At 50.8% G+C, this 24887-nt stretch overlaps 5 protein-coding genes across 5 annotated transcripts; 2 read left to right on the top strand and 3 right to left on the bottom strand.

Annotated features, from left to right (window-relative positions):
• Positions 1 to 233: 233 nt before the first annotated feature.
• Positions 234 to 2778, top strand: N7446_005864 (beta-glucosidase; the record flags this gene model as incomplete). The annotated part of the gene is made up of 4 exons (XM_058514612.1): positions 234 to 478; positions 542 to 1698; positions 1752 to 2026; positions 2077 to 2778. The coding sequence occupies 4 exons, from the start codon at positions 234 to 236 to the stop codon at positions 2776 to 2778; spliced, it is 2379 nt and encodes a 792-aa protein (XP_058371790.1).
• A 1891-nt stretch (positions 2779 to 4669) lies between these two features.
• On the bottom strand, positions 4670 to 5738 carry N7446_005863 (uncharacterized protein; the record flags this gene model as incomplete). Its single annotated transcript, XM_058514611.1, has 4 exons — positions 4670 to 4777; positions 4832 to 5366; positions 5418 to 5551; positions 5601 to 5738. 4 exons carry the CDS (start codon positions 5736 to 5738, stop codon positions 4670 to 4672), a joined length of 915 nt encoding a protein of 304 aa, XP_058371789.1.
• Positions 5739 to 13611: 7873 nt separating this feature from the next.
• N7446_005862 (gamma-glutamyltransferase family protein) lies at positions 13612 to 15588 on the bottom strand (the record flags this gene model as incomplete). Its single annotated transcript, XM_058514610.1, has 4 exons — positions 13612 to 14889; positions 14941 to 15290; positions 15346 to 15364; positions 15424 to 15588. 4 exons carry the CDS (start codon positions 15586 to 15588, stop codon positions 13612 to 13614), a joined length of 1812 nt encoding a protein of 603 aa, XP_058371788.1.
• A 427-nt stretch (positions 15589 to 16015) lies between these two features.
• Positions 16016 to 17367, top strand: N7446_005861 (uncharacterized protein; the record flags this gene model as incomplete). The annotated part of the gene is made up of 3 exons (XM_058514609.1): positions 16016 to 16215; positions 16279 to 16597; positions 16654 to 17367. The coding sequence occupies 3 exons, from the start codon at positions 16016 to 16018 to the stop codon at positions 17365 to 17367; spliced, it is 1233 nt and encodes a 410-aa protein (XP_058371787.1).
• Positions 17368 to 18160: 793 nt separating this feature from the next.
• N7446_005860 (PE repeat family protein) lies at positions 18161 to 22268 on the bottom strand (the record flags this gene model as incomplete). The annotated part of the gene is made up of 3 exons (XM_058514608.1): positions 18161 to 21516; positions 21569 to 21925; positions 22016 to 22268. 3 exons carry the CDS (start codon positions 22266 to 22268, stop codon positions 18161 to 18163), a joined length of 3966 nt encoding a protein of 1321 aa, XP_058371786.1.
• Positions 22269 to 24887: the final 2619 nt, after the last annotated feature.

The following is a 24887-nucleotide window of genomic DNA, read 5'->3' as shown; positions in this document are numbered from 1 at the left end:
TTGTCATTTTCCAGAGGGAAATACGACAGCCGATCATATCACTTGCACCCCGCATCTTCCCCGCAAACTCAAGGCTTAAGGCTAGAAATTCCGGGGTACATGTGCATAGGACGGCAGTCGGCGAACCATGAGCCGATTTCCCCATATTAAAAAGAACCTATTTAGGCCTACGATAATCTGAATAAAGGCCAGTGGAAGCTTCATCTATATATTGCCCAGCTCAAACTCAGATCATGGTGTCTTCCAGGAATGCTTTGGTACTGTGGCTTGCCTCAATAGCTGCAGCACAAGGAGACCTAAACAACGTCGAGCCAGATTCTTTCTACCCCCGTGAATCCGACTCTCCTTATTCTTACCCCAGTCCCAATGCTACGGGGATTGGCGGATGGGATATTGCTATTACGAAAGCAAAACGCTTCGTCTCCCAGCTGACCATTGAAGAGAAGGTCGGCCTCTGTACTGGCAATGGCTTCCCTCCGTAAGTGATCCTTCTCTACTATAAAAAGTGATGGCGAGACATAATGTGTAATATCTTCTACAGTAACCCGGACAACCCGGATCTCCTATGCCAGGGTCAAACCCAGAAAATCCCTCGTCTAAACTTCACTGGCCTTTGCTACATCGACAGTGACACAGGCATTGGAAATTCACATTCGTATGCAACGGGATTTCCCCCAGGTGTCACAGCCGCCTCGACCTGGGATCGCGAGCTCATTCGAGCCCGCGGCTTTGCTATTGCGACCGAGCACAAGAACAAAGGTGCTCATGCCGTGCTAGGCCCCGTCCTTGCTCTCGGCCGAACTGTTGGCGGAGGAACCAACTTCGAAGGCTTTGGCAACGACCCCTTCTTGATTGGCGTTGCCGGCTATGAGACTGTCATTGGCCACCAGGCTGCCGGCGTGCAAGCCGTTCCCAAACAGTACTTGGGTTATGATGGCCAGCAGTACAATCGGACTTATTATTCCAGCAACATCGATGATAAAACTCTGCATGAGATTGAGATATGGCCCTATGCCGAGGCTGTACGGGCTGGTGCCTCCTGCGTGATGAGCAGTTATCCTTATGTCAACAACTCCCAGGCTTGTCAGAATGCTCATCTGCTGAACGATGTGCTCAAAACTCATCTGGCCTTCCAGGGATATACACAGACAGACTGGTTCGGTCTCAAGGCTGGCGTTGACGCATTCCTGGCTGGTATGGATCAGGATATGCCTGGTGTTGCTGCTGCCGGTGGAGATTGGGGCTTTTACGGCGCGAATCTCACCTTGGCTGTGTACAATGGATCTGTGCCAGAGTGGAAATTGGATGACGCCGCTACCAGAATCATGACTCCTTACTTCTTGCTGGGCCAAGATCGCGACTACCCTGATATCAACCTTGTTGATGATCCACGCAAGGCTATTGTCGATAGCCAGCGTCAGCGGCACAGAGCCTTGGCCCGTGAGATTGCCGCAGCGGGAACTGTCCTTCTGAAGAACACTGATGGGAAACGTGGACTGCCTTTGAAGAAACCTACTACCATCACTCTCTTTGGACGAGCCGCTGGGCCTAATCCGTACGGACCGAACCAATATGGTTATGGGATTGGTGTTTTTCCTTCGGAATGGAGTACTGTGAATGGCTATATCGGTGATTCCCTTTCCATTGGTATTGGTCAAGGAACTCTAGCTGAAGGATCAGGCTCGGGCTCAACATTCTGTCAGTTCTTACCTTCTCTCTCACTTGCTCTAAATACTGATCAGACTCCATAGATCCTCGCCTAGTTGATCCTTTAAGCGCTATCCAAACGCGAGCAAATCAAGACCTTACACTTGTCGATTGGTCTTTGAGCTCTAATCTAACATTCGCCAAGACTGTAGCCAAACGTGGCACAGTTTGCCTCCCCGTTGTGGCTTCGTCTTCAGGCGAAGGTGTTGATCGAAACATAACCCTGATGCACAAAGGTGACGCGCTGGTCAATACTGTTGCGGACAACTGTGACAACACAATTGTCGTTGTTCAATCAGTCGGCCCTGTTGACATGGAGGTGCGTGTATTGACACGAAGCCCATTTCCTATATACTAATAAATATTCAGAAATGGATCGACCACCCCAACGTCACAGCTGTCGTCTGGGCCAATCTGGGCGGCCAAGAGCTCGGCCCTGCCTTAGTTGACATTCTCTACGGCGACGTGAACCCATCCGGCAGACTAGTCTACACAATCGCGAAGAACCTCAAGGACAATGCCCAGCCGGATATCGTCACGGATCCACAGCCATACCCCCAGATAAACTATACGGAGGGTGTATCGGTTGACTATCGAGGATTCGAAAAGAACGGCATCAAGCCTCGCTTTGCATTCGGCCATGGTCTATCCTATTCGACATTCACCTACACGAGTCTAGTGGTCTCCAAGCATGGCGGGCTCGCTGCGGCCCTGGAAACCCCTATTGAGTATGTCGGAAATGCACCAGGAGGAGATATGGCGCTATACGACGTGGCAATCATCGCCGAGGTGACGATTAGAAACGAAGGACCCTATGACGGCACTGAAATCTCACAGCTTTATCTCGAAATGCCCAAGCAAGCGGGAAATCCAACCAAGGTTCTCCGGGGCTTTGTCTCTATCCCCATCCGCGATGGAGAAACTCAAACCCGCAAGATTTACCTTACCCGGAAGGATATCAGCTACTGGAACGTTGTGAAGCAGACATGGGTTACCCCTAACGGAACGTTTTCAGTTCATGTTGGTGCGTCATCGGCTGATATTAGGGTAAGCTCGACTTTTGACATTTGAGTTCTCATTCTCGGTCCTGGGCTAGCTTGGACAGAAAACCAGCCGACGGGAGATATGCGCGACAATCTATAAATAGACGCGTTGATCGACATGTTCAAAAGTTTGGCCGTTACTTGACACATGTCAAGAGAATATCAGGATTTAAGACACCGATCGTAGTGCACCGTTCACATGTTTTTGTCCACATATTTCGAATTCCACACAATTCGGGTATAGATATAACATCAGCCTCTATAATCAAAGAACTGCGTCTACTGTATCTGCATGTAAACAGATGCGCCACAAATTAAACCATCAATAACAACACTTGCACCTGCAAATCATCACCGAAGAAGGCAGGTCCGAAAGAACAACAACAATATAAGCCCACGAGTAAGGGTTCGGAAAGAGCGCCGCGTGATAGGGATCAAATCGAACCCCTGATCGGCACGTTACGAGCGTCCCCACCGCAAATTTGCAAAACAAAACACCATCGAAGAGGTACCCTGACAATATAAAAAGAAAGGAAAGAGAGAGAGGAAAAAGCCTCATACGAAACCAGCTATTGAAATTGAAACATCCTGTACCAAAGAAAAAGAGAGAGAAAAAAAAAGGAAGAAGAAACAGAATAAGATTCAACGGGATCTCAAAGTGGACCAAGCCTACCTAGGCCAGTTTCAAGAACCGATTGAAGTGGAGGCATCGGCCTCATTCCCTGCTATAATCCTAGTTTAATCCTTCTATAGGACTTGAATCGTGCATACTGTACTAGCTAAATGTGATGCTAAGGGCGACTCAGGCGCATCACCTACATGTATGTACTCCATTGGCCGTCTCCATTCTCCGTCTTCGACCTCCAACGGAGTTCGGAATCTTACCGCTGGACTTGTATGTGCATGTGGAACCGGGGTTTGGAACAATCCGAGTATCCGAATCTCGATGTTATTGAGATGAAAGGAAATGAAGGGAAGGGCGGATCTGTAAGTTTTAGGCGGAAAAGTCAGAGAGGGAGAGGCGCGGGTGGGAGAGAGTTAGTGTTCGGGAGGGGAGGGAAGTGGGCACCCTATTGAGGGTCAGACTTGGTCTGTATGCCGGATTGGGGTTAGGGTTGTGGATGTTGGCCTGTGTATAGAGTACTTCTTGGGTTGGGTTGGGGTTGTCCGGTTTCCTGTACTGTAGATTTGGATTGGGTTGGGTTCGGGGTTTGGTGGTATAAACCCCGTAGCTCACAGGCTTATACGGTTAAAGGTAGACGTGGATATAAAGTTGAGGGTAAACGCGTAAAGGGAGATGATACCGTGGGTGATAGGGCGATCAGCCGTGGGTGAACTGAACACTCCGATTAATGTTTGGTTTGGAATTGGAAGTGGATTTGATTTGATTTCATATTTAATTGACAGTGGGGGTATTGTAGATGTTTAAACATAGTCGAAGAGAAGTCTGCAACAGGGGTATAGGTATAGACAATTGCGCAGAGACACCAAGTCATAATCGTATCGTCAAGCACACAAGGAAAGAAAAAGAGCAAAAAAACAAAAGAAACAGACAAAAAGGAAATAACACAACACAATGGTTCCGGGAAAACTCTTGTCCCCCTATTTTCCATGTTTTCTGTGTTGGATGGACCGCGACCGGTGGACCCTCTAGGGGAGTTCGGTGGTCGCGCTTCGGGTATGAGGTGGAACTGGCGCCCCAATGACAAATAATGGTTGAGTCATTTGGAGTCGAGACTTTTGAGGCTTCGCTTCAGAGTAAGGTCTCCTCTCAGATCCACCCTCAGAGCCGTACGGTCTATCCAAGACTGGGGCCCACATGAGCTGGAGTCGGGCCCGGACAAAAGTCCGTGTGGATGTTCGTTAAGTCGTGAGATTTGACCCATGCTCAACATGGGCCTCCGAAACTCCGTCTGTCTTTAGATATTCCAGCTCACGGGTTGGAAGTGGTGCATGGATGGGAGCTGGTCATCGTATGAGAAGTCGGTGCCGGACCATGATGGAGAGGGGTAGTGGCATTGAACGGGCTGCGGAATATGTTAATAAAGAATAATAGTGAGATCGTCGCATAGAGAACTTACTGGCTGAATCATGTTCTCCCCCATTGAGATAGCGGCCAGGTTGGAGGGAGGGAGGCCGGCATCGGCGTCCCAGCGGAGCGGAGTGTGCATTTGCAGCGGAGACGAAGTGATATCGCCTTTTAGGATGTTCTTTGGGTACTGGTCAATGACTGAGACCGAAGCAGAGGAGATGGAGGAGATGGAGGAGCTGGAGTGGGGAGGAAGAGAGAATGTCGCATCTGACAGAGGCGAGGGGCAGGTCTCTGCGGGAGAAGAATAGAAAGGGCTGTCGTTTGTAGACTCCGGGAGCTGGTTCTGAAATGTTGGCCGGGGCTGGAGAGGAAGGTCGACGCCGCTCCACATGAGTGAACAGTCGTTAACCAGGTCCGAGTGAATGCCGGGAGCCACCAAGGACCCGATGGACATGTTGTGAGGCTGAGAGGTTGCGGTCATGGACATTTCGTGGTCAATTGACATGCAGCGCGGAATCGAGGATTGGGTCACAGTTTCTTGGCTGGGTGTCCATGCGGGTTGCTCGATTTGCGAGTCGAGTTCACTACCTCATTGTCAGTATGCGCCATGTTTCTCCGGAGCCGGTGTCACTCACTGTCTCTCGATGTGGCGCGCAAGCAGGTCAGCTCGGTGGAAGGACTTGTTGCATCCTGATTGTGTACAGTGGTACGAAGCTTCGGGGTTGTGGTTAAGTTCGTGACGTCTGCGGTGCTCGGCTCTGGTGAAGACCTATACTAAAGTCAGTATGTCGATCTGGGTAAATTGGGAGTATACTGACCTTGCTACATCCGGGGAACTCGCAGGCATGTACGCGCTTGCCTTTCTTGGCCTTGCTAATGCGATGGGTGGTGGGAGTATAGGTCACGCGCGAGTCGTCATCCTGAGGGCTGGCGCGCATGTTCTTTCGGCCCGTCATATTGGATCTGGGAGCAAACTGTCGAGGTTCAGGTGAAGGAGAAAGAGAAGAAATGGAAGGGGAGTTCAAGACAGAAGTAATCTGAGTTGGGTTGCGGTTTGAGGATCGGGGCATCCTGGGAAGGGAAGAGAGGTATTTAAGAAATATGAGGCTGTTTGAAGAAGGTGTGAAGAAGCTTGCAGAGGATCCTGAAACTACAGGAAAGAGGTGGACTGATATAGAGGAACAATATGCACTAGGAAGGACTCTTCCTACAGATCTACGGGATTAATAGACTTTGGGTAAATTGAAATTAATAAATAAAATAAAATAGAAAATAATAAAAGAAATCAAAATTGAGAATAAAAAATACAGTAAAAATAAAACCAACAGACTAACTGAGATTAGATGGCCATGATCGCTCGGGATGATCAGACTAAAATTACAACAAGTGCGGCTGAGGCGTGTTGGTTCGAGATAGCACTATGAGTGGTCGAAATGTGGTATTTTCGGTACGAACATCCTTGCCAGCTTATTGGACATATGTAGACAATGTAAGCCCTATTTCATTCCAAATCCCGTCCAAGCTTCATAACGGGTTTTCCCCACGAGCTGCTTTAGGACACGCTAAGCGGTATAAGGGTCTTAGGCTTATGGTGGAATAACCAGCAATGGTACCTAAGCTACTTTTTGTCTCTTTGTATTTTCTATACCATATAACTTAATCCTTGGGAAAAGAAAGAAAAGAAAGGACATGAGATCTAGGTGGAACCACAAAGCCTCAAGAACCAAAAAGTCCAAGCCGAACTCAACCGAGAGGGGAATCAGCCTAGTGGGCCCCGGTGATCTTGGCAACCTTGGCATTTTGCCCTAAGTTGCCCAGGTGCTGTTTCGCCATGCTGATCCTTAACATATGGGGTGAATGGACAACCACGTCATTGGAGTTCGTCTGGGGTGACACTGTACATGATCTGGGTAACCAGGTAATACCATATCTCGAACCCTTACTTGCTGAGGGTGGTACACTGCACCCGTTGCTACGCTGCATACCCGGGGAATAGTCCTCGTGGCATGGCAAGCATCAGGAACCGGGACCCTAGACTGGTGGAATCGCATTTTGAAACACGACCTGATCTTCTGGAATGAATCCTTCGACCTGCATAGTAAATCTGCACATAATAATAATAATAATAATAATCTACAACTTGGATTATGCAGGGGTAGCCTTGAATATTCACTCCATTCTACTATTACCCATGCCGATGCCCGTCACATCGCGACCGTTACCCTTTTTACGCATCCACAAATCACGGCCTGTGAGCGGGTGTCTGTGGGGGGAGGGGAAGGGGAGGAAATCTGCCTCGCACGATCCACCAGATATGCTTGCTGCAGATTATGGGGATCAACATCGGAAACAAGACTGCAAGGCATTTTCTCGATGACATTTGAAACTTGAAACGGGCATGGTCCTCGGAAATCGAGACGGCATCTCGACGGGCTTACAGCCTCATGTTTCCAAAGTTAGATACAGGTGCATGGCTTGCTACACTAGCCAGGGGGCTGTTTGATCCGCTGCTGCGGCCAGGGTCTTAGCGTTGTGTAGGGATTTTGTTTCGCACCCTGACCTTCGCGTGGCATACAATATCGATCATCAGTGTACAGTAGTGCATGATCCCGATCTATACTTGTTCTAGTGTGGAGGATTATCATCTCATTTGTGGTTGGTTTCAAGTTTCAAGTTATGGGCTGATTGTCGCTAGTCTGGGATTGAGTACCCATGTTAGTGGTTCGTGCTATCATCCTTCGTGCTGTTTATCCTCCACATTTGTTCTTATATATAGTAGCTGTTGCATGCCTCTTTCCCTTTGGGTATTAGTGTTTGTGGAGCGACGGTTACCGCAATTGTCACGGAAGAGAGCATGACCATATAATCAACCTTCCTCCTTAGTCTAGCTTCTGACAAGAGTTGTTGGTTTGTGGAGTTGCGGTCGGCTGGTTGTATATGAATAGTAACTTACTGTACCTGTTCAGACGGGATATGCGACCGGGGGCAGTGGTACCTTGCACTTCCAGCCCTACTCCGCATATATTTAGATGCATCCGTGGGTGTATAAGCCCTGCGCCCACGGATAGTAACAATAGCTCTTCCTGGTTGGGATGAAGATTACTCTTTCATTGTTCTTGAGTAAGCCTTGTACCCCTGACATTGAAGTAACATGAATATGCAGAGAAACATCACAGACGAACCAGAAGGCTTAGTTTACTGTTGGTTCTTTTTTTAGCAAGAGTTTGGGTTAGGCCGTGCACGGAGTCCAAGTAGACTAGTCTGCCTCGGGGTAAGGACAGCATGCGATGATCTTTCTGAACGGAGCTCGGTTTTTACGCGAAATACAATCAGAGCCCCGGACCCGACATCGGCCTTTCAAGTTGGCCCCTCTGTTAGACTTAACCCTAAGGAGAATATTAATTAAATCTCCGAGTTTCCCGTCTACCCGACTCATTTACGCTTTTTACATACGATCAGATCGACACGGGCGCAGTACCCCAGAATAACAACATGATGTAGGTTAGATGCAAATACTTCCAATTTCGCTGACAAGCTTGTCAGCGCAGCCTTCATATATAGTCCAAACGAATGAAGAGGTAGAAAAAAAAGCGCGGAGCCTCCCGGAGACCAAGTTCGGAATAGTTTCCCATGAAAACATGCGGCTTTTTTTTTCTTTTTCTTTGTTTATTCCCCACCAGCCGCCCCCCCGCCCCAAGCTTTGGAGGAGGCTCTTAATCCCAATGAGGTAAGGCGGCCAAAATACCCTGTTCCCACTCAAGTCTCGCCTTTGTGTCAGCACCCGGGTTTCCCTTGTTGATCGAACAAGGGTGGATCATGTCCACTATTGGCGCCTGTGCTTTTGAAAGAGGTAAGAGCTGCGATTTTGGAGGCTGGTGTTGGTCTCTGCGTATATATGATGTTCAGTGAGGCATGGGTCGCCTGATTCTGCAGAGAGCGATCATCATTATCGGATAAAGGGGTTGTAAAAATTGGGTGTAATCTTACCTCAGGTCTGACCTGTTCCCTTTGTTCTCATTGGAAGAAGTGTTTAATCTGCTATTTGTCCAGCTAGAACCTCATGGACCGAGCAGAATACAGCTTGTTATTCTAGATTTCTCTATAATTTCACGCTATATACTGCTAACGCACTATTCAGGAAATGACAAGGCCGAACCCGATCCCCGGGGTCGCCATCCATGCTCAAAGGAGCATGAGATGCTCTTTCCTATATCAGCTGTTGGGGTTTTGGAGACGTGGGAAATGACTATGCCCCATACCGGGGTTTGAAGTCGGAAGCGACCGCTCCCTCCCAGAGCCCCGGGTTGACTATTGGGAGCCGTCTTTTGTGCGTCAGAGAAGCAAAAAGGGGTCGATTTCTTCACAGTTACATTGAGCATGAGTCATGTTGAGCATTCAGACCACATGTGTACACAAAGGACACAAAGAATAGATATGAGATCTATGTACAGCGTACGGATAACTTCAATAGTCTACCGGTTGCGCAGAGGCCGGACCGTTAGAGCCCACGACATACTCAAACCAGTTAGCTGACCCACCCTAGCGTATATACATATCCAATCAGACACAACTTCCTCATTATACAAATCGGGTATAGCGTCCAAGGGTTATCTACTTTGGGCCATGCGGGAATTCCGGCTTCGCAACGAGTCAGGCACATCCATGGATGCGCCTGTACTCCGTTCTGTACGACAAATTGTTGTAAGCCCCCCCCCCCCCCCCCACAACGCCTCCATTCTTGTTTTTCGTGTTCGGTCCGGGCCCTCGTGGAGCTGTTGATATACGCTCCTGTAGCTATCTACGCCCCAGCTAGTGCGCTGATCGATCGGCGCTCACGGTCCAATCCTTTCCGGCAGATGGTCGTTTGTCAAATGCTCGTTGTGGGTGACGATCATGCGCCCGAAGAAATACCGCATTTGTGTGACAATGGAAATATTCATTGGAATGTGCATTTACGCTCTATGCATATCGGTCTAAGCAGCGGTGTCGATCATGTGAAGTTACATGAGAAATCAGAAGTCGACCCGATGTCAAATCAGCTAACGCGCATTAGCTACGGGAACGAATGACGTCGTTGGTTTACAGTATAGATGAGGCATTTGTCTACTTTTGAGTCATGGCTGTGGGGGAAACTTCCATGTACGGGCAGCCGAAAAGCGAGTATTTGCCGAATAGCTTCTGTGTACGTAGATATCCGATTTTAGACATGGATCGAGAGTGTTTTCCGAGTATGCATCTGGGCACTCACATAGTCACCAGGAAATGATCTACACTTCTTGGAGCAATGCGCCACTTCACTCCGTATTTGGCTCAGATCATTGGTGGCAAATTCTGCTCAATTTGAAAGCAAGGCTATGATATGAAGGATAGAGTTGTGAACTCTATAGAAGGCACTCGACTGTTGCCAACGGCGACAATGTGTCAATCGGGTTGACCCGCGATAATTGAGCAGGACTTGTACGGCTAAACGGGATCCTGTTCGGTAAAAGTGGTGTAGAACGTTCCGAGTATTAATTTGGTTGCTTTGTTCTCTCGATAATGACTGACACCCCTGTAAGGGGTTGCATCGTATAACGTATATCCCATGTAGGTCCCCATTCGGGGTAAATTGCAGTTAGTTCCGTCGATCAGGCCATGTGGCTCGGCACTGGGCATCGCAAGGCAGACTCCGCTAGTTGCCTGAACATCTATTTTCACGATCGAGGAACCTTGCATCGTTTCAGATTATCCTTCGGGAATGTCTCGACGATTTCGGCTGACATCACACCCTCGACACTACATTTCCCAGGGAGCTTAGAGTGACTAAAAGGGTCGTCCGCTAGACCGGGAGGACGCTATATAGCGCGAGCGTTTATTTTAAAGGTAACCTCTGTTACTACATATCAAATGCTCGATTTTTGCCTAGTATCAGCGTGTCCTGCTGCTATCTCATGGTAGATGGCTTGCAGACGGTGGAGAATATTGATTATATTTTACCGGAGTCCGTCTCGAGAAAATGCAAGCTAAAAGCCAGATCCAATACAAAAAGGATTGACAAATAATCTCATTCAATCCACAACGCCTCCAATAATCTCCATGTCTAACGGGCTTGCGCTAAGGATCCTTATCCCTGCGCCCCATGTGGCCACAGGCACAGGGATAAGCGATGAACTGGCAAGATGAAATGAGAGCTAATTTAGGGCATGCAATAATGCACCCGCTACTGCACGCTCCATGCACCCATGCGGAGCATGACACTATCCCGCTATAGGTAAGTGCACGGCGTCACTAGCATTTCCTCCGACGTGTTTCATGCTGACCCCGGTAAACGTGGCAATAAACAACTGCATGCCGCTAAGCCTAGAGAATATATTGCTGATCATGGCTAATTTGGTCCTTTTGGGATGTTATTTATAACCATTATTCCCCGGCGTTAGCTCACATTTGCATGTACTGTACAGCCTACGCCAGATTTATGCGATCGCATTGAATGTGTACGACGGGCCTATGGCATTGAAGTACCGTTGCACATCTGTTTCCTAGAGCTAATGAACCAATGTATATAATCTTGTCAGCCTCATGGTGATCGTGTTTCAGGTTAGGGGCCACAGCATCGCCATCCCGATATGCTTCTATTTTTACGGCCGAGGATTGCTACAGTGGTGATATTGATAATCAGAGCGGAACCTGCGGTCCTTGATCTCACGAGTTGATACCTTTTTTTACCAGAGTTCTGGAAATGGCTTTCTAGAGAATACAGGAACCCGGGGCCGACCTGTACAGGCCGTTTACGCACCTCAACCACACTAGACTAGACGTATTAACATCCACTCTATTGATTTTCGACATGGGACGGACAGTGCAAACTAGATCTACGCCTGTGCAGGGTTCGCCAATTCCCCCCAATTTTATTTACCCCTTTTCCCACATGATCTCCTAGTGCTGCACGGGACTGGAAAAGTTCCTGCGTGCGACAGGGCTAATTCCTTGGGCCTTCTAGCTGTCCACATGGACACAGGCCCTCGCAGATCACTTAACCTCCGCTTGGCTTAGGGCACCTCAACCGTCCCTCGTGACAAGAAGAGGTCCATCTCAATCTCCATTCCTGAGCTAGAGTTCATATCCGCGGAGTCCAAGCTAGCAAATGGATCCCCTCCACAGAAGCGCAAAACCTTCGAGTCGCATCGGCCCGCAATACTTATTAAATGTATTCTCTCCAATAAGTTAGTTGATTTAGTGTACGGTCTAGGCTAGACTCGCGAGGTCCGCAGTATACTTCCAATTGAGAATGAATGTACTCTACAACGGTGAGCTAATTAAGGAACATTTTATTCGGCTTTTGCAAAATCTCACCTTGCAGCCTGGATGTCAGCATCTTATTTGCTGGAAGAAGACAAAGCACCCAAAATTTAACAGACAACCAACAATACACTGCAGCAAACCAATCAACGTTTGAACACCGCCCCCGAACTAAGTGCCCTTGATCAAATTAGCAAGCCTATATTAATATATATTCGCGCATATTGTACATCGGCACGGTGACATCATTATTTTCCCGAAGTTCTCGGCGCCAGCATGCATCCACTTGACGCTGTTGGTTTTGATGTGGAAGTTATTGGTTGTTTGTTCTGCAGCATGCGGGACACCTATGCGACAGTTGCTATACAGTATGGGGTTATTGTGCAGCGTGTTGGTTGTTACGTGTCTTATAGATAGTTTTAGGTCATGCAATATATATAACCCTGAGTGTTTATCGATAGGAGTTGGGTCCCGATTCCGATAGTTTAGTCCGAAATCCGTTCTATATTAGTCATGTGAGATACAATTCGTCTCCATGGAGCTTTGTTATTGTGATATTTTGATAGAGAATGGTACAGAAACTCTGTTTCAAGTGGTAGCCTAAGATCATGAGTCAATGTGGAACACATAGCTTGAGGTTTTTTATCCAGGCATCTACATCTGCTACGTAGTCAACAGCCATTCTTACTGCTGCCTCAACAAGCGGTATCTAACCGGCTCGAAGGATCAAGCCTCACGATCCTTCAGACCAAAATGATCTCATTGACACACCTGATCTGCTCTGTAACAGACTATGAGCTTGGGACATGCAGGATCCTGCAATTCCCCCTTTTCCCTCACGCGAGAAGTCTAGATCTTAGTAGCCAGCCGTCTCTAGTGTTTTCAAAGCTGATATTGGATCATCGAACGGGTGTTGCCTGAGTGTGCCGATCCTCGCTTGAGATCCTGGTTGCTAGACTCTTACGTGGTCAGGTGGCTGTTGAGCTTGTCTGGTGTTAATTAGCTAGTGACAATGACTCCAGTGGCTTCTTCACAAGCTTGATGTTTGCTTGTCTGATGTCATGGAGAGTGAGGGGATGATGAAGGTAACGCTGAACTCCGATGTTGGGTGGTATTCGGGGTCTTTGGTCCCCGGAGTTTCCGTTCGAGAGAGTCGGAGACGGAGGAAGGGTTTTAGGATTTGGAATACCCGTTGATGGTTCTTTGTTTTGACGGTTGTGGCGGTCTTAGGGCTTACTTGTTGCCTTCAGGTATGTGAGGTTTTGGGGTCCCCAGAAGGGAAGTTTCCACTCAACACTTAGCCTTTGGTTAAAGTGATATATAGATGTTCAAGCTTATCTATTAATTTTGTGAAGCTCTGAGGTCTTAACTCGACTTGCAGCATTGAAGGGCTTTGTGATTGCCCTCTTGGAATCAGCGGTACCAAGAGCAGTATGTGTATTTTTGATGTCAGACAAGAAAGCCACTGCAAGTTGCACCCAAGGAAACGGTATCGCTTCGCAATTGATTAACAATTAAAACGTGTTCTCAAATAAATTCCTATAGATAAATCTAAAGCAAAGGGTAAGCCATTCCATCACCTCTCATATCACTGCCAGCACCATAAACCAGCTTCCCATTATCATAGTACGAGCGAATAATCTGTCCGCGACCAAAGGCAGCACGTTTCCAGCCAGTGAGGACCTCAATCTTGTGACCAAGGCGACGCAGGCCCTCTACAGCATCGTCACTAATACCCTCCTCAACCCACACAGTGCGGTCAGTACTCTCGTCCGTTGGGGCAGCAAGACAGAAGCGCGGTGAATCTAGCGCAGCCTGAGGGTGGTACCCAAAGGCAAGCATGTTCAACATGACCTGCACATGGCCCTGAGGTTGCATGAAGCCACCCATGACACCATAAACCGAGTGTAAAGAGCCATCCGCGATATTGGTGATCAGGGCGGGAATGATGGTGTGGTAAGGGCGCTTGCGCGGTGCAAGGGCATTAGGATGTCCCTCTTGGAGCGAGAAGTTGGCACCGCGATTTTGCAGTGTGAAGCCGCAGCCAGCGGGAATGATGGCAGTACCGAAACCGGCATAGTTACTGTTGATAAAGGAGATGCCATTGCCCTCGCTGTCAGTGACGGCGAAGTACACTGTGTCGCAGTGGTTATGGGCTGGACTGCCATGGTCCATGATATCCGCGGCGCGGTCGGGGTGGAACAGCTTCGCTCGCTCAGCTAGATACTCGCGCGCGAGCAGGCCCTGCGAGGGTACGCGCTCTACATCTGGGTCGGTCACCCACCATGCTGCGTCGGCGAAGGCGATACGCAGACTCTCGATCACGGCGTGCAGATACTCTGCTGAGTTGTGCTGGGCCTCGGTAAACTTCGGGATCTTGCCTGTTTTCTCGAGTTCCTCCATGATACCGAGTGCCATGAGTGCCACAATTCCCTGTCCGTTTGGTGGGTGCTCCCAAATTGTGACACCCTGGTTGGTATCGCCGTCTGTGCCAAGTGTTGCCTTTGAGACGATATCCTGGCCGGTGAAATCCAGCGAGATCGCGTCAACCTCCTGGGTCCCGACTTCAGAGTGGTAGGCAAGGTCCTCAAGGGTCATATAGCCACCCAGATCCTGCACCACTTTGACAATCTGCTCCGCAACTCGGCCCTTATAGAATCCCTTCTTACCCTCGGCAGCTAGGGCACGGAAGGTCTTCGCCAGGGTGGGATTCTTCATGATCTCACCCGGAAGAGGGCTGCGCACGCCGTCCTTCGCTAAAGGATCAACCTTGAGCATCTCCCGAAAGTTGGGGGACGCATTGCGAATGTCCTCCTCAGCTTCAACCCACTGTGTTTTGTTAGCTCGTTGAGCAATTCCAAATGGAGGCTACAAACTCACGCCGTGTGATGAGAGCTCAGACACAGGGAAGCCCTCCTCGCCTAGCTCAATGGCGGGCTGCAGGATCTGCTCCAAGGACAGCTTGCCACTGCCGAACTTCTCAATAGTGTCGACCCAACCGGCGGCCGCACCGGGAGTTGTCGCGGCCAAGGCATTCATCATGGGCATATTGCCTGGTGCACCAGGGGCAAAACCTAAATCTTTGCGCACCTTCTCAAGGCTGGCCTCCCCAGGATACCGACCCGAGCCGTTCAGGGCGTGCACCTTCTTGGTCTTTGCATTGTAGAAGAGACAGAACATGTCGCCTCCAATGCCGGTAGAGCAGGGCTCGGTCATGTTCAATCCGGCAGCTATTCACGCGATCAGTTCATAGTTCTGTCCGTTGTTCCACATATTGATACTTACCCACTGCAACTGCGGCATCCTGTACAAACACACCCCTCGGTTAACAACCTTCAATGCCACAGAAAAGGAGAGACATACTGCAGCATTTCCACCTTGACTCAGAATCCGATGACCCGCGGCGGCAGCCAACGGCTGCGAGCATGATACAATGCCCTTTGTGCTGTGGACAGTACTCCGTCGGCTGGGGAATGGGACGTAGTCCGCATTTTCCCGGGAGTATACGGCTTTGGCGTTGAGTGGCATGTTTACGTGAGTGGTAGAGACCAGAGAGAATATGGGGTATCGAGTCCTTATAAACCCCCACTGAAATACGTGGGATACAACGAACCATAGGCTACCCCGCCGTCATATTGGAGAAATTGGAGTCTATCTTATCGGAGTGCGAAGGGGCCTCCCCGTTGACCGAGGTTAGCCGTAAGTAAGATGACTAGAAAAGTGTTGAAGACATCAGCAATCTGCAACTATTCAGACATTCTGAAGAAAAGCAGTCGAAGAAGTCGAAGTAAACGATAAACATTGGCACTCACCGCCCTCGAAGACGGAGGCTCCATTACGCAATCATCCCACCTCGGGACTTCACATCCTCTCCTATAGCGGGCCCAGAGGTATAAAAAGGGCCTCTCCCTGGTCTTATCTGATGTGCTGATTTATCTAGGCCTCTGATGGCAGAATGGTGGTTTTTGTCGACCTGGACGATGCCTTCGAGCACGGATCGACACTGGAGAAGCCCTTCCCCCAGCTGAACCCCATCGCGTCGGAGCCGGCCGACTTGACCCCATCACCTATTTCCTCTTCCGTCCGTGAAGAACCGGATGAAAGGAACTCCAATCCCAACCGAAACGGGTTCTCGGCGGCTTTGAGCTGTTATCCGTATGTCAGGGCAAACCTTGATAACTGGCAAATTGAGTCCCGCTAATCACCCCCGCTCTATAGTATCGTGAAGGCAATCGCTCGAGCCGTTGATCTCAACACCCTCTACTCTCTTTCGACAACGTGTCGCCAGTTCCATGTGAACTTAGCACCATTCCGCCACCAACTTGTGCGGGAGACCCTCCGGTGCGAGAATGAATATGTCGAAACACTAGCAGAAATGCTACACAGCGGCGCTGTCCTCCCAAGCAGCGTGAAGTCAGTTCTGCAGCTACTAAGCCGCGGTAACGGCGAGCCAGGACGCATGACTCGCGGGAAAGTGGCAAAATGCGCGCGCGACATGGTGGCGGAATGTCGACGCTGTGCGAAGGTCGTGTGCAGAGTATGAGCTTCCCCATCCCAAATCCCTTGATCGTGTCCCTAAACCCGAGTTTGCAGAATTGCACCATCAAACCCCCTTCCCAAACAACCCTCAAAAACCGCATTCGCCGCCTCTGCCATACTTGCGGCACTGCACCCCTCTCGTCCCACCTCTCCACAAACCCGCACAACCCAGCCCCCGACCCAGGCAGTGTCGCTGCAACCGTGTTCGCCCACAGCCCATGTACGTGCACGGAGTCTGTCTGGCTTTGCACACAATGCGGGCAGACCCTGCGCAGCAACGACACGACCTACCGACGCGTCTGGGCCTGGCGCACGAGGTATAGCACATCCCTCGGCGGCGGGCTAGGCACTGGTATCGGCGAAGGCTGCCAAGGCGTGAAGTGTGGGCGAGGAGAAGCATGTCTTGCCGCACAGGGAATCGAGCTTGAGGTCGAATGCGAGGCGGATGAGGGATCCAGCGATACTAGCAGCAATAATAGTGCAGGACATAGTCCTGCCAGCCATCCGTCATACTATAATGAAGCAGCCGTCTCCACTGATAGCCATGATGATGAAGAGCCGGGGTATTTCCGGCAGGAGATTATTGGCCTTGGTGGGGTTGTCAAACATAAGGCTAAGAAAAGAGTCAATGTTGGCGCTTGTGTTGTTGAGTATGAGGATGAGAGGGAGACGGGGAACTATCTTGTTCGTGAAGAGAATGGGTTGCATCGTGCTTGGTGTGGATGGTGTTCTAGGGTGATTTGTTCGAAGAGTGAGGCTCGCTGTTAATCCTCCTTGAGTTGGCTTGGGTTTTTCACATTGGCATTGGTATTTGCATTCACTTTGGCTGGTTTAACCTTTGGGTGCTTTATATGATGCTGATTATACAAGCTTTGCATAGTAAATACGTGTATATCACATGGAGTGTGGATAACTAACTCTGATAACAATGGCAGAGTAGAGATCATAACAAGCTCATTTTGAGAGTTGCCCCTGCCAAACAATTTAAACCGACAACCTTCCCTCCTTCCTCCGTAGGATACGGACGGCTCTCTTGGGGCTACTTTAGCCAACATCTTGGCTCGGACGGTGTCGAGCAATATCTCTGGATAGCGCCTGAGATTCCGTGCAAGATTAAGTTTGGTACGATGGTCTTTGGACGAGCTCGACCACGAGCTTCCTGAGGACATAAAGTAGCACTGATACATACTAGAAAATAAGAAGAAGGCCTTTAGTAGCAAAAGATAATCTCAAATGGGTTGTGAGATTGCACTTTCCCGAAACGCTGTCTTAAACATGGAAGATACTTGTCTCATATAAATGCACATCTTATCAAATTCTGGCCAATAAGCCACATAATCCAAATACTCCTGCAATGAATCGCTCCCCAATGCAACAATTTCGTCGTGAAGCATACACTGTCATATCATATCGGGCATTCTGTCAAACCACAAACCACCCCTGCAAAGTAAAAGACAAGGTTGAAAATGAGGAGAAAGTTAAATCAAGACAAAAACAAAAACAAAACAAAATAAACAATCTCGGGCATCTCAATGGACACCAATGGCCCTGAAAAGGCTCTTCAGCTTCGACTCCTGAGGAGGGGGGACTCCTCACGCCTGTGTCGGCGATGAGAGCGGCCTTCACGAGTTTCAGCGCGAGTCTCACGGGAACTCTGGTATCGGCGAGAAGAGCCCTCAGCCCTCTTCTCCCGCTCCCGCTCCTTCTCCTTTTCGCGTTCGCGTGACTTGGCTCTATCTCTCCGTTCCTCCCTCTCCTCTCTGGACCGATGCTCGGCCGTCGACGAGCGTCGCAGCTTTCTGCCCTCAGACCGAGGAGCCTCTTCTTCACGTCGTGCTTCACGCCGCTCTTCGCGGCGCTCGTCACGTCGTGAGCGGGAGCCACCAGATCCATTGGACCGAGCACTTGAATGTCTTTCTTCATGCGAGGTACGTCCCTGGCTGCTGCCATGGCTGTGACTTGTCGAAGATCGACGCAAAGTTTTCTCGACTGGCGGAGCCGCCTTGGTGGCATTTACACGCATGATATGATTTGGATCGGATTGACCCTGAGTCATGTAGCGCAGGAAAGCACGAGGTTTAGGCGTTGGGGCTGAAGTTGCTTTCGTCGAAGAGGTCTTGGTAGAACGGGATCGCTCGAGGGATTGGTCAGGTGGCGTGTCGGAGGTGCGTCGTTCAGATGGACGTCGTCTAGGTCTACCTTCGACCGGAACGGAGACGGGGACGGCGACGGGCACGGGTACGGGGATGGGCTCCGTCGCCTTAACCTTCTCCTTGTCCTTTGAAGAGCGTCTGGGCTTTTCAGATGAAGAGATGCCACTTCTCTCACGCTCCTCGATGAGGGCACGCTGCATCCGTTGGGACTGCGTCTTCTCGTCATGCTGGCGCCGAGCTTCTTCAAGGGCCTTGGCCCAGCGGTTAGTCAAGACACCTCGCTCGCTCTTCTGGCGCTGAAGGCTGTCTTTGGGTACATCCGATAACGTCTTTGAGTACGCACGCTCTCGCGTCTCTGGGGAGCGCTTCTTCCGGCGTCGTGAGCCATGTCGGGCAGTAGAGGGCCCTTCGCCCTCAAAGGATTCATCGCGGGGAGCCTCGTCGATCATCACAACCTCAGGCGAGGTATCAGCTGGTGGTGGCACAAGCTCATCGGACGCCACGTTCTCCTCAGCAGGGGCTGGTTCGGACAAAGCTTCACGCGCTGCTGGGGCCTCGGTGGCTGGTTGATCCTCTACAGAGAGACCTCTGGCGGCCTCTGCGTCAGGGGCAGGTTCCTCTGGAGAGGCTTCAGCCGGAACCTCTTCGGGAGTTGGCGTCTTGACCGGAACTGCAGCTATATCGGGCTCTGGTGCCGCGGCTGGAGCATCCGGAACTGACGGTTCAACCGGAATTTTTTCGGGTGGCGAAGCCTCAACTACATGCTCTTCGACAAGATCTGGCTCTTCCACAGCAGCTGGTACTTCAACAGGAGCCGGCTCTTCGATAGGCGCCGAATCTTCGGGAGTTGCCTCAACAGGTGCCTCTTCCAGTACTTCCTTTGACGCCTCTTCGGATACAACCACGTCTTCTACTGCCGGTTCAGCAGGTGCCTCTTCCACAACAGGTGGTTCAGGCGCAGGAGGCTCAGGCTCTTCGGGGGCAGCAGGTGCAACTTCAGACGGGGCAGGTTCAGGAGCTGCAGGTTCAGCAACGGCTTCAACAGCTGGCTCAGACTCCTCAGGAGCTTCCTCGGCAACTGGCTCGGCAGCTTTTTCTTCCTTGACAAGTTCCTGCTCCTCAACTACAGCCTCGGGAGCTGGCTCGGGTTCCTCTACAGGGGCTTCCTCAACCACTGGCTCAGCGACTGGTTCTTCCTCGACAGGTTCTTCAGTAGCAGCTGGCTCAGGAGCAGGGGCTTCCTCTACTGGAGAATCCTGGGCAACGGGCTCTTCAGCTGGTGCTTCCTCGGGAGATGCATCTTTCAGCGGCTCCTCGACAACAGGCTCAGTGACAGGCTCAGCGACAGGAGCTTCCTCAACTGGAGTCTGATCCACTGCAACAGGAGGCTCAGGCGCAGGAGCTTCCTCAGCAGGCGCCTCCGCAGCCGGTTCCTCAACCACAGCAGGTGTTCCTTCTGGAGCACTCTGGGCGACAGGGGCGGGCTCCTCGACAGGGGCTTCTTCTTGGGGAGCTTCTGCTGCTGCTTCTTCGGGAATTGACTCAGCAGCAGTTTCCTCAGGTGTCACCTCGACAGGAGCCTCTGGTGCCTTTTCTTCCGGCGCTTCTGCAACTGCTTCAGGCTGGGGCTCGGGCTCAGCTGGGGCCAGATCCTCAGCAGACGCCTCTGTAGAAGCATCTGCGACGGGTTCAGGCTCTGCGACAGGCTTGGGCTCAGCAAAAGGCACTTCCTCCACTGGTACGGGCTCAGGCTCAGGCTCAGGCTCGGGTGCAGGCTCTGGTTCCTGAGGAGGTTCGTCCGCAGGAGGTTCAGGTACAGTCTCTGCTGCCGCGGCCTTACCCTTCTTGCCTTTCTTGCCCTTCTTCTTCTTGCCGGTTTCTCCGGGCACCTCCACAACTGGCTCGGGTGCTGCTACTGGTTCCGGGACTGGTTCCGGAGCAGGTTCCTCCACTTGTAATTCAGGCTCCACTACAGGCTCCGCTGGAGGTTCAGGCGCAGGTTCAGGCGCAGGTTCAGGTTCAGGTTCAGGTTCAGGTTCAGGTTCCGCTGGGAGCGTAGGCTCTGCCGCTGGTGCATCAGCCTGTTCGATTGGCTCGGAGGACTCCTCGGGTGCGGTATCCGTAGGCGGTTGATCGGCAGGCGTATCAGCACCAGCTTCCTCTGCCGGCAGTTCAGGTTGAGGTTCAGACTCCGCTACTGTCTCGGTGTTGGCAGTTGGCTCGGGCTCTGTTGAAGGCACGGGTTCTGCTGATGGCACGGGTTCTGCTGGTGACTCGGGTTCTGCTGGTGACTCGGATTCTGTTGGAGCTTCTGGCGCCGCTGGCGGTGCAGGTGGTTCAGGCTCCGGATCTACTGCAGCGCCCTTGTTCTTCTTGTCTTTCTTTTTCTTGTTTTTCTTGGCCTTCTTGCCGGTAGGTTCCTCAGCAGGTGGCTCTTCAGCAGGCGGTGCCGCCTCTGGCTCTGGAGGAGTATCGACGGCCTCTGGCTGAGCTTCGGGTGCCGGTTCTGCTGGCGTTGCTTCTTCCATCGGAGCTGCTGCAGTATCTGCCTCGCTTGGCCCGTCGGATGTCGGCTCCTCAGCAGCGGGCGGGCCGTCTGCTTCCGGTTCATCGCCTTTGCCTTCAGCGGGCGCTGTATCTGCAGGGGTGGCACCCTCGCCTTCCTCGGCCTGGGCATCTTCAGCAGCCTCTTGAGCAGCGGCAGCTTTCTCTGCTTCTACCTTGTCAAGGTCCGCCTCCGGGTCGCAGTCTGGGAACTCGTCATCTGCATTAATAGTTAGCGACGTGATTTATGTTGTTCTACCGTGGATACTTACCATTTTGGCCGTTGTCGTCGTTAGCTTTTGCGTCCTCACCTGCGGGTGTCGCTTCTGCGCTTTCTTCGGGCTTTGCGCCTTCTTCTACTTCAGCCTCTTTCGAGGCTTCGTCGGGGTTGGCTTCAGCCTCTCCATCTGGCGCAGGCTCATCGGCAGCGGGTGCATCGCCCGGGTTCTCTTCCTTTGCTTCTGGAGCAGCATCGGGAGCAGCATCGGCAGCAGCATCGGCAGCAGCATCGGGAGCAGCATCGGGAGCAGCATCGGGAGCAGCATCGGGAGCAGCATCGGGAGCAGCATCGGGTGCAGGCTCCTCGGCCGTAGTAGATTCTTCCGGAGGCGTTACGGCCTCCGCGGACTCTGGAATTGCATATTAATATATGATTATATGGGCGGGATGAATAGGCTCCTCGACGATAGACCTCATCGTCCATGGAAACAAGTACTTACCTGCAGTCTCAGGGGCTGGAGTCTCATCTGGTGAGCTACTTGGTTCAGCTGGCGTAGCTTCATCGGGAGCTGCGCCCTTCTCGGGTTCGGCAGTGGGCTCTTTGTTGTCCTGGTTTTGGCCCTCGGTCAGATCGGTCGAAGAATAGGTGACGGGGTAATATTTAAATTCAGAAGTGCCAAAGTCGAAAGTTTGGTACTTTCTTTCAACACTCTGATAAGTAAATCGAGGGATCGATGCATACTGGTAAGGCATCTTGAGCAGCTCCTGCCGCCTCGTCGGGGGCAGGCTCGTCGATGAGGTTTTTGCTCTCAGAATCGGGAGGGGTTTCAGTACCGACGGGGAGGCGGTTGTTGGCGTTGTTTTTATTCTTCGCCTTTGACTTTTTCTTTGCCATTATCCTCGATCAATGACGTATCATATATCAAGGCGTGGGCAATGCTGACTAGCGCGTGATGCGATAACAGTGGGACAATCGGAGATTGACAAGCCGCTTGTCAGGCTTGCAATGCAAGGGAAGTACCGGGAACCGGGCGGCAAGGGAATAAAAGGAACAAAAAGATACAAAGGTTGGAAAACTGAGGAGTATGAAATTGGCGAGGTACTCATGTATTAGAAACTGAAAAGGAAAGAAGGACATGCTTGTTTCTCTGGAGACACGGCATTGGACCGCTATGGCGAGGCAGCGTATAATCGTTCGAATGGGACAACAAACTGCATTTCGGTTTTGGGCCCTGAACGTCATCAATGAACTGCCCGATGTCACCAATTGTCATTGGGCCACGTCGGTCCTTGGGTCTCCATATCCATGACCGATATGAGGGATAGCGAGGCCGGGTGCTTGATTAGGGCCGGGTGAGAGCAGCACAATCCCCACCCGCAGGAATAGCTGCAGTAACCGGCAGGAATGGCGGGTTAGGATTGGGGATCGGGCAACACGTCGGTCAAGAAAGGAAAGGCCAGCGCTGCACCGGCATGGAGAATATGGGTCTGTTGAGGTGGGGTGCCTCGGAATTTTTTTCTTTTGTTTTGTTTTGGAGTCGGGTCCAGTAGCTACACAATTGGAAAAGGAGTTGAAGTTGGGCTAATAGAGCTCGTGACACAAAGTCACCGCCAGTAGAGTACAGTACTGTGTCTCAGTTGCAGGGAGTCGAAGTGTGCACGAAGGGATGCAGTCGAACTGCCCATTCCTACCCAACGTCCGGCAACAGCGGCAAATGAGACGCCTGCATCGAGTGGGGAGGCCACAACCATTCCAGTACCCTCACAACAGATGTGCTTTCAGTACGGAGGAATCGTCTTCATTTTTGCGCCTGGAGTGAGTCAAACGAGGCGAAACGAGTGGATTCAACAACCAAGGCTCAAGGTCCACTTTTTCCGACACCGACACTTCAGTCGCCCAACTCTTCTGTAACCTCAGTGTAAGGGGACGAACAGTTGGACAGTTGGGTTGGTGATGTAATGCATATTACTGCATCGTGGACATGAACATCATTGAGCATTGAGGAGACAAAACTCGGGTTGGTCAGGTGATTGGACTCGGACACTTCACTTCGCTAAGGGCGATCATTGATCGTCCCAGCCACTTGGAAACCACCACGTCCGTGTTCAGGTTGACACGATTATCTGATGAGTCGCTTGTGTTTTACTCACTATCACTACAGCTGTTCGTTCCAACTAACGTATCTAATTGTAGTCGCGAAACTGACGCCCGAGTCCAAAAAGAGCTGCATGCATGTCCAGTCATTGTGCCAACGGAACAACTCGGCGACAATTCCATATGCTGTACTTCCTGATCCCGAATTGGGACAACTAGTATGTACCCAATTTCATGCAACGGGCCGAGCATCCATGTTGCGTCGCTTCTGGTTGGCGAATGGCTCAATTTGTCGGACTGGTCAATCTGATTGAGAGAGTCAGTGCTATTCTCAGATGTGGGCAAGCCCCGGGCTACGATAGATCCCCAGGAACTTGTTGAATGGGTGGCCATGATGTCTGTTGATCGGTATGGTTGTGTCTTTGCCACACTCGGCCACTCAGCTGCCTGTTGGGAAATGATCAGGCGTGCGAGGACCGAGGAATGAAGCTAACTAGTAGGGCAATTTAACTCCAGAAGTATAAGCATTGAAGGAAATGACAAATTGATTGGAGTACAGCTCAAGTTAAGAGTTTTGCCATGGATTGCGCGTCTACATAATAGCGTAATTCTATGTCCGTTCCTCTACCAGGATTTGATCCAAGGCGCCGGAAGCCAAAGGTATTCCCGTGCCATACAAGTCGTGAAACGTATCCTTGATCACATCCCCGTGACAATCGTCTTGAACAAGAGATCGGTACACTCCAGTACATAGATCCCTGGATTTTGTGGCAACCCCTCTTCCCTTCACAAAAAATGCATCGAAGGCCCATAGAAGTGCTCATGATAAGGCCATTATTGGCTGCCTTGCTTTTTCATGCAAGCTAGTCAATACCTGCATCACTAGATTCAATTTTAACTCCCATAGTTCTACGAGCTACGGAATTCGTGGCTTCGGAGTGTCACCTTTTGAGATCCCAGGGGTGGGTGATTGAGCTCCTGCCTTGGTCGGGTATCTGATGTACCAACAATTGAAAGATGGCGCCTCAGTGACTGCATGGAGATTGACAGGGGCTGCATGTTAAAATTGACTATTTATACAATTATACTCTGGGGCATGCAGTGGATGTTCAAACCTCGGATACTGGTGGTTTACAAGTAACCCGGAACTCTCCGGTATATCACGCAACTGCCTCTCCCAATACTCCACGGGGATTCGAAGACCCGAAGCTATCGTGTCATCGTGGTCTGACATTCTTATTTCACCTATAATGCTGAAGAGACTCCCCAAGTCATTG

Source organism: Penicillium canescens (genome assembly GCF_028828765.1).
Source record: "Penicillium canescens strain IBT 15451 chromosome Unknown utg000004l_segment0_segment0, whole genome shotgun sequence".
In the NCBI taxonomy this organism is placed as follows: domain Eukaryota; kingdom Fungi; phylum Ascomycota; class Eurotiomycetes; order Eurotiales; family Aspergillaceae; genus Penicillium; species Penicillium canescens.
Note: the sequence above shows the minus strand (reverse complement) of the source record. Positions and strands in the feature narration are given on the sequence as shown.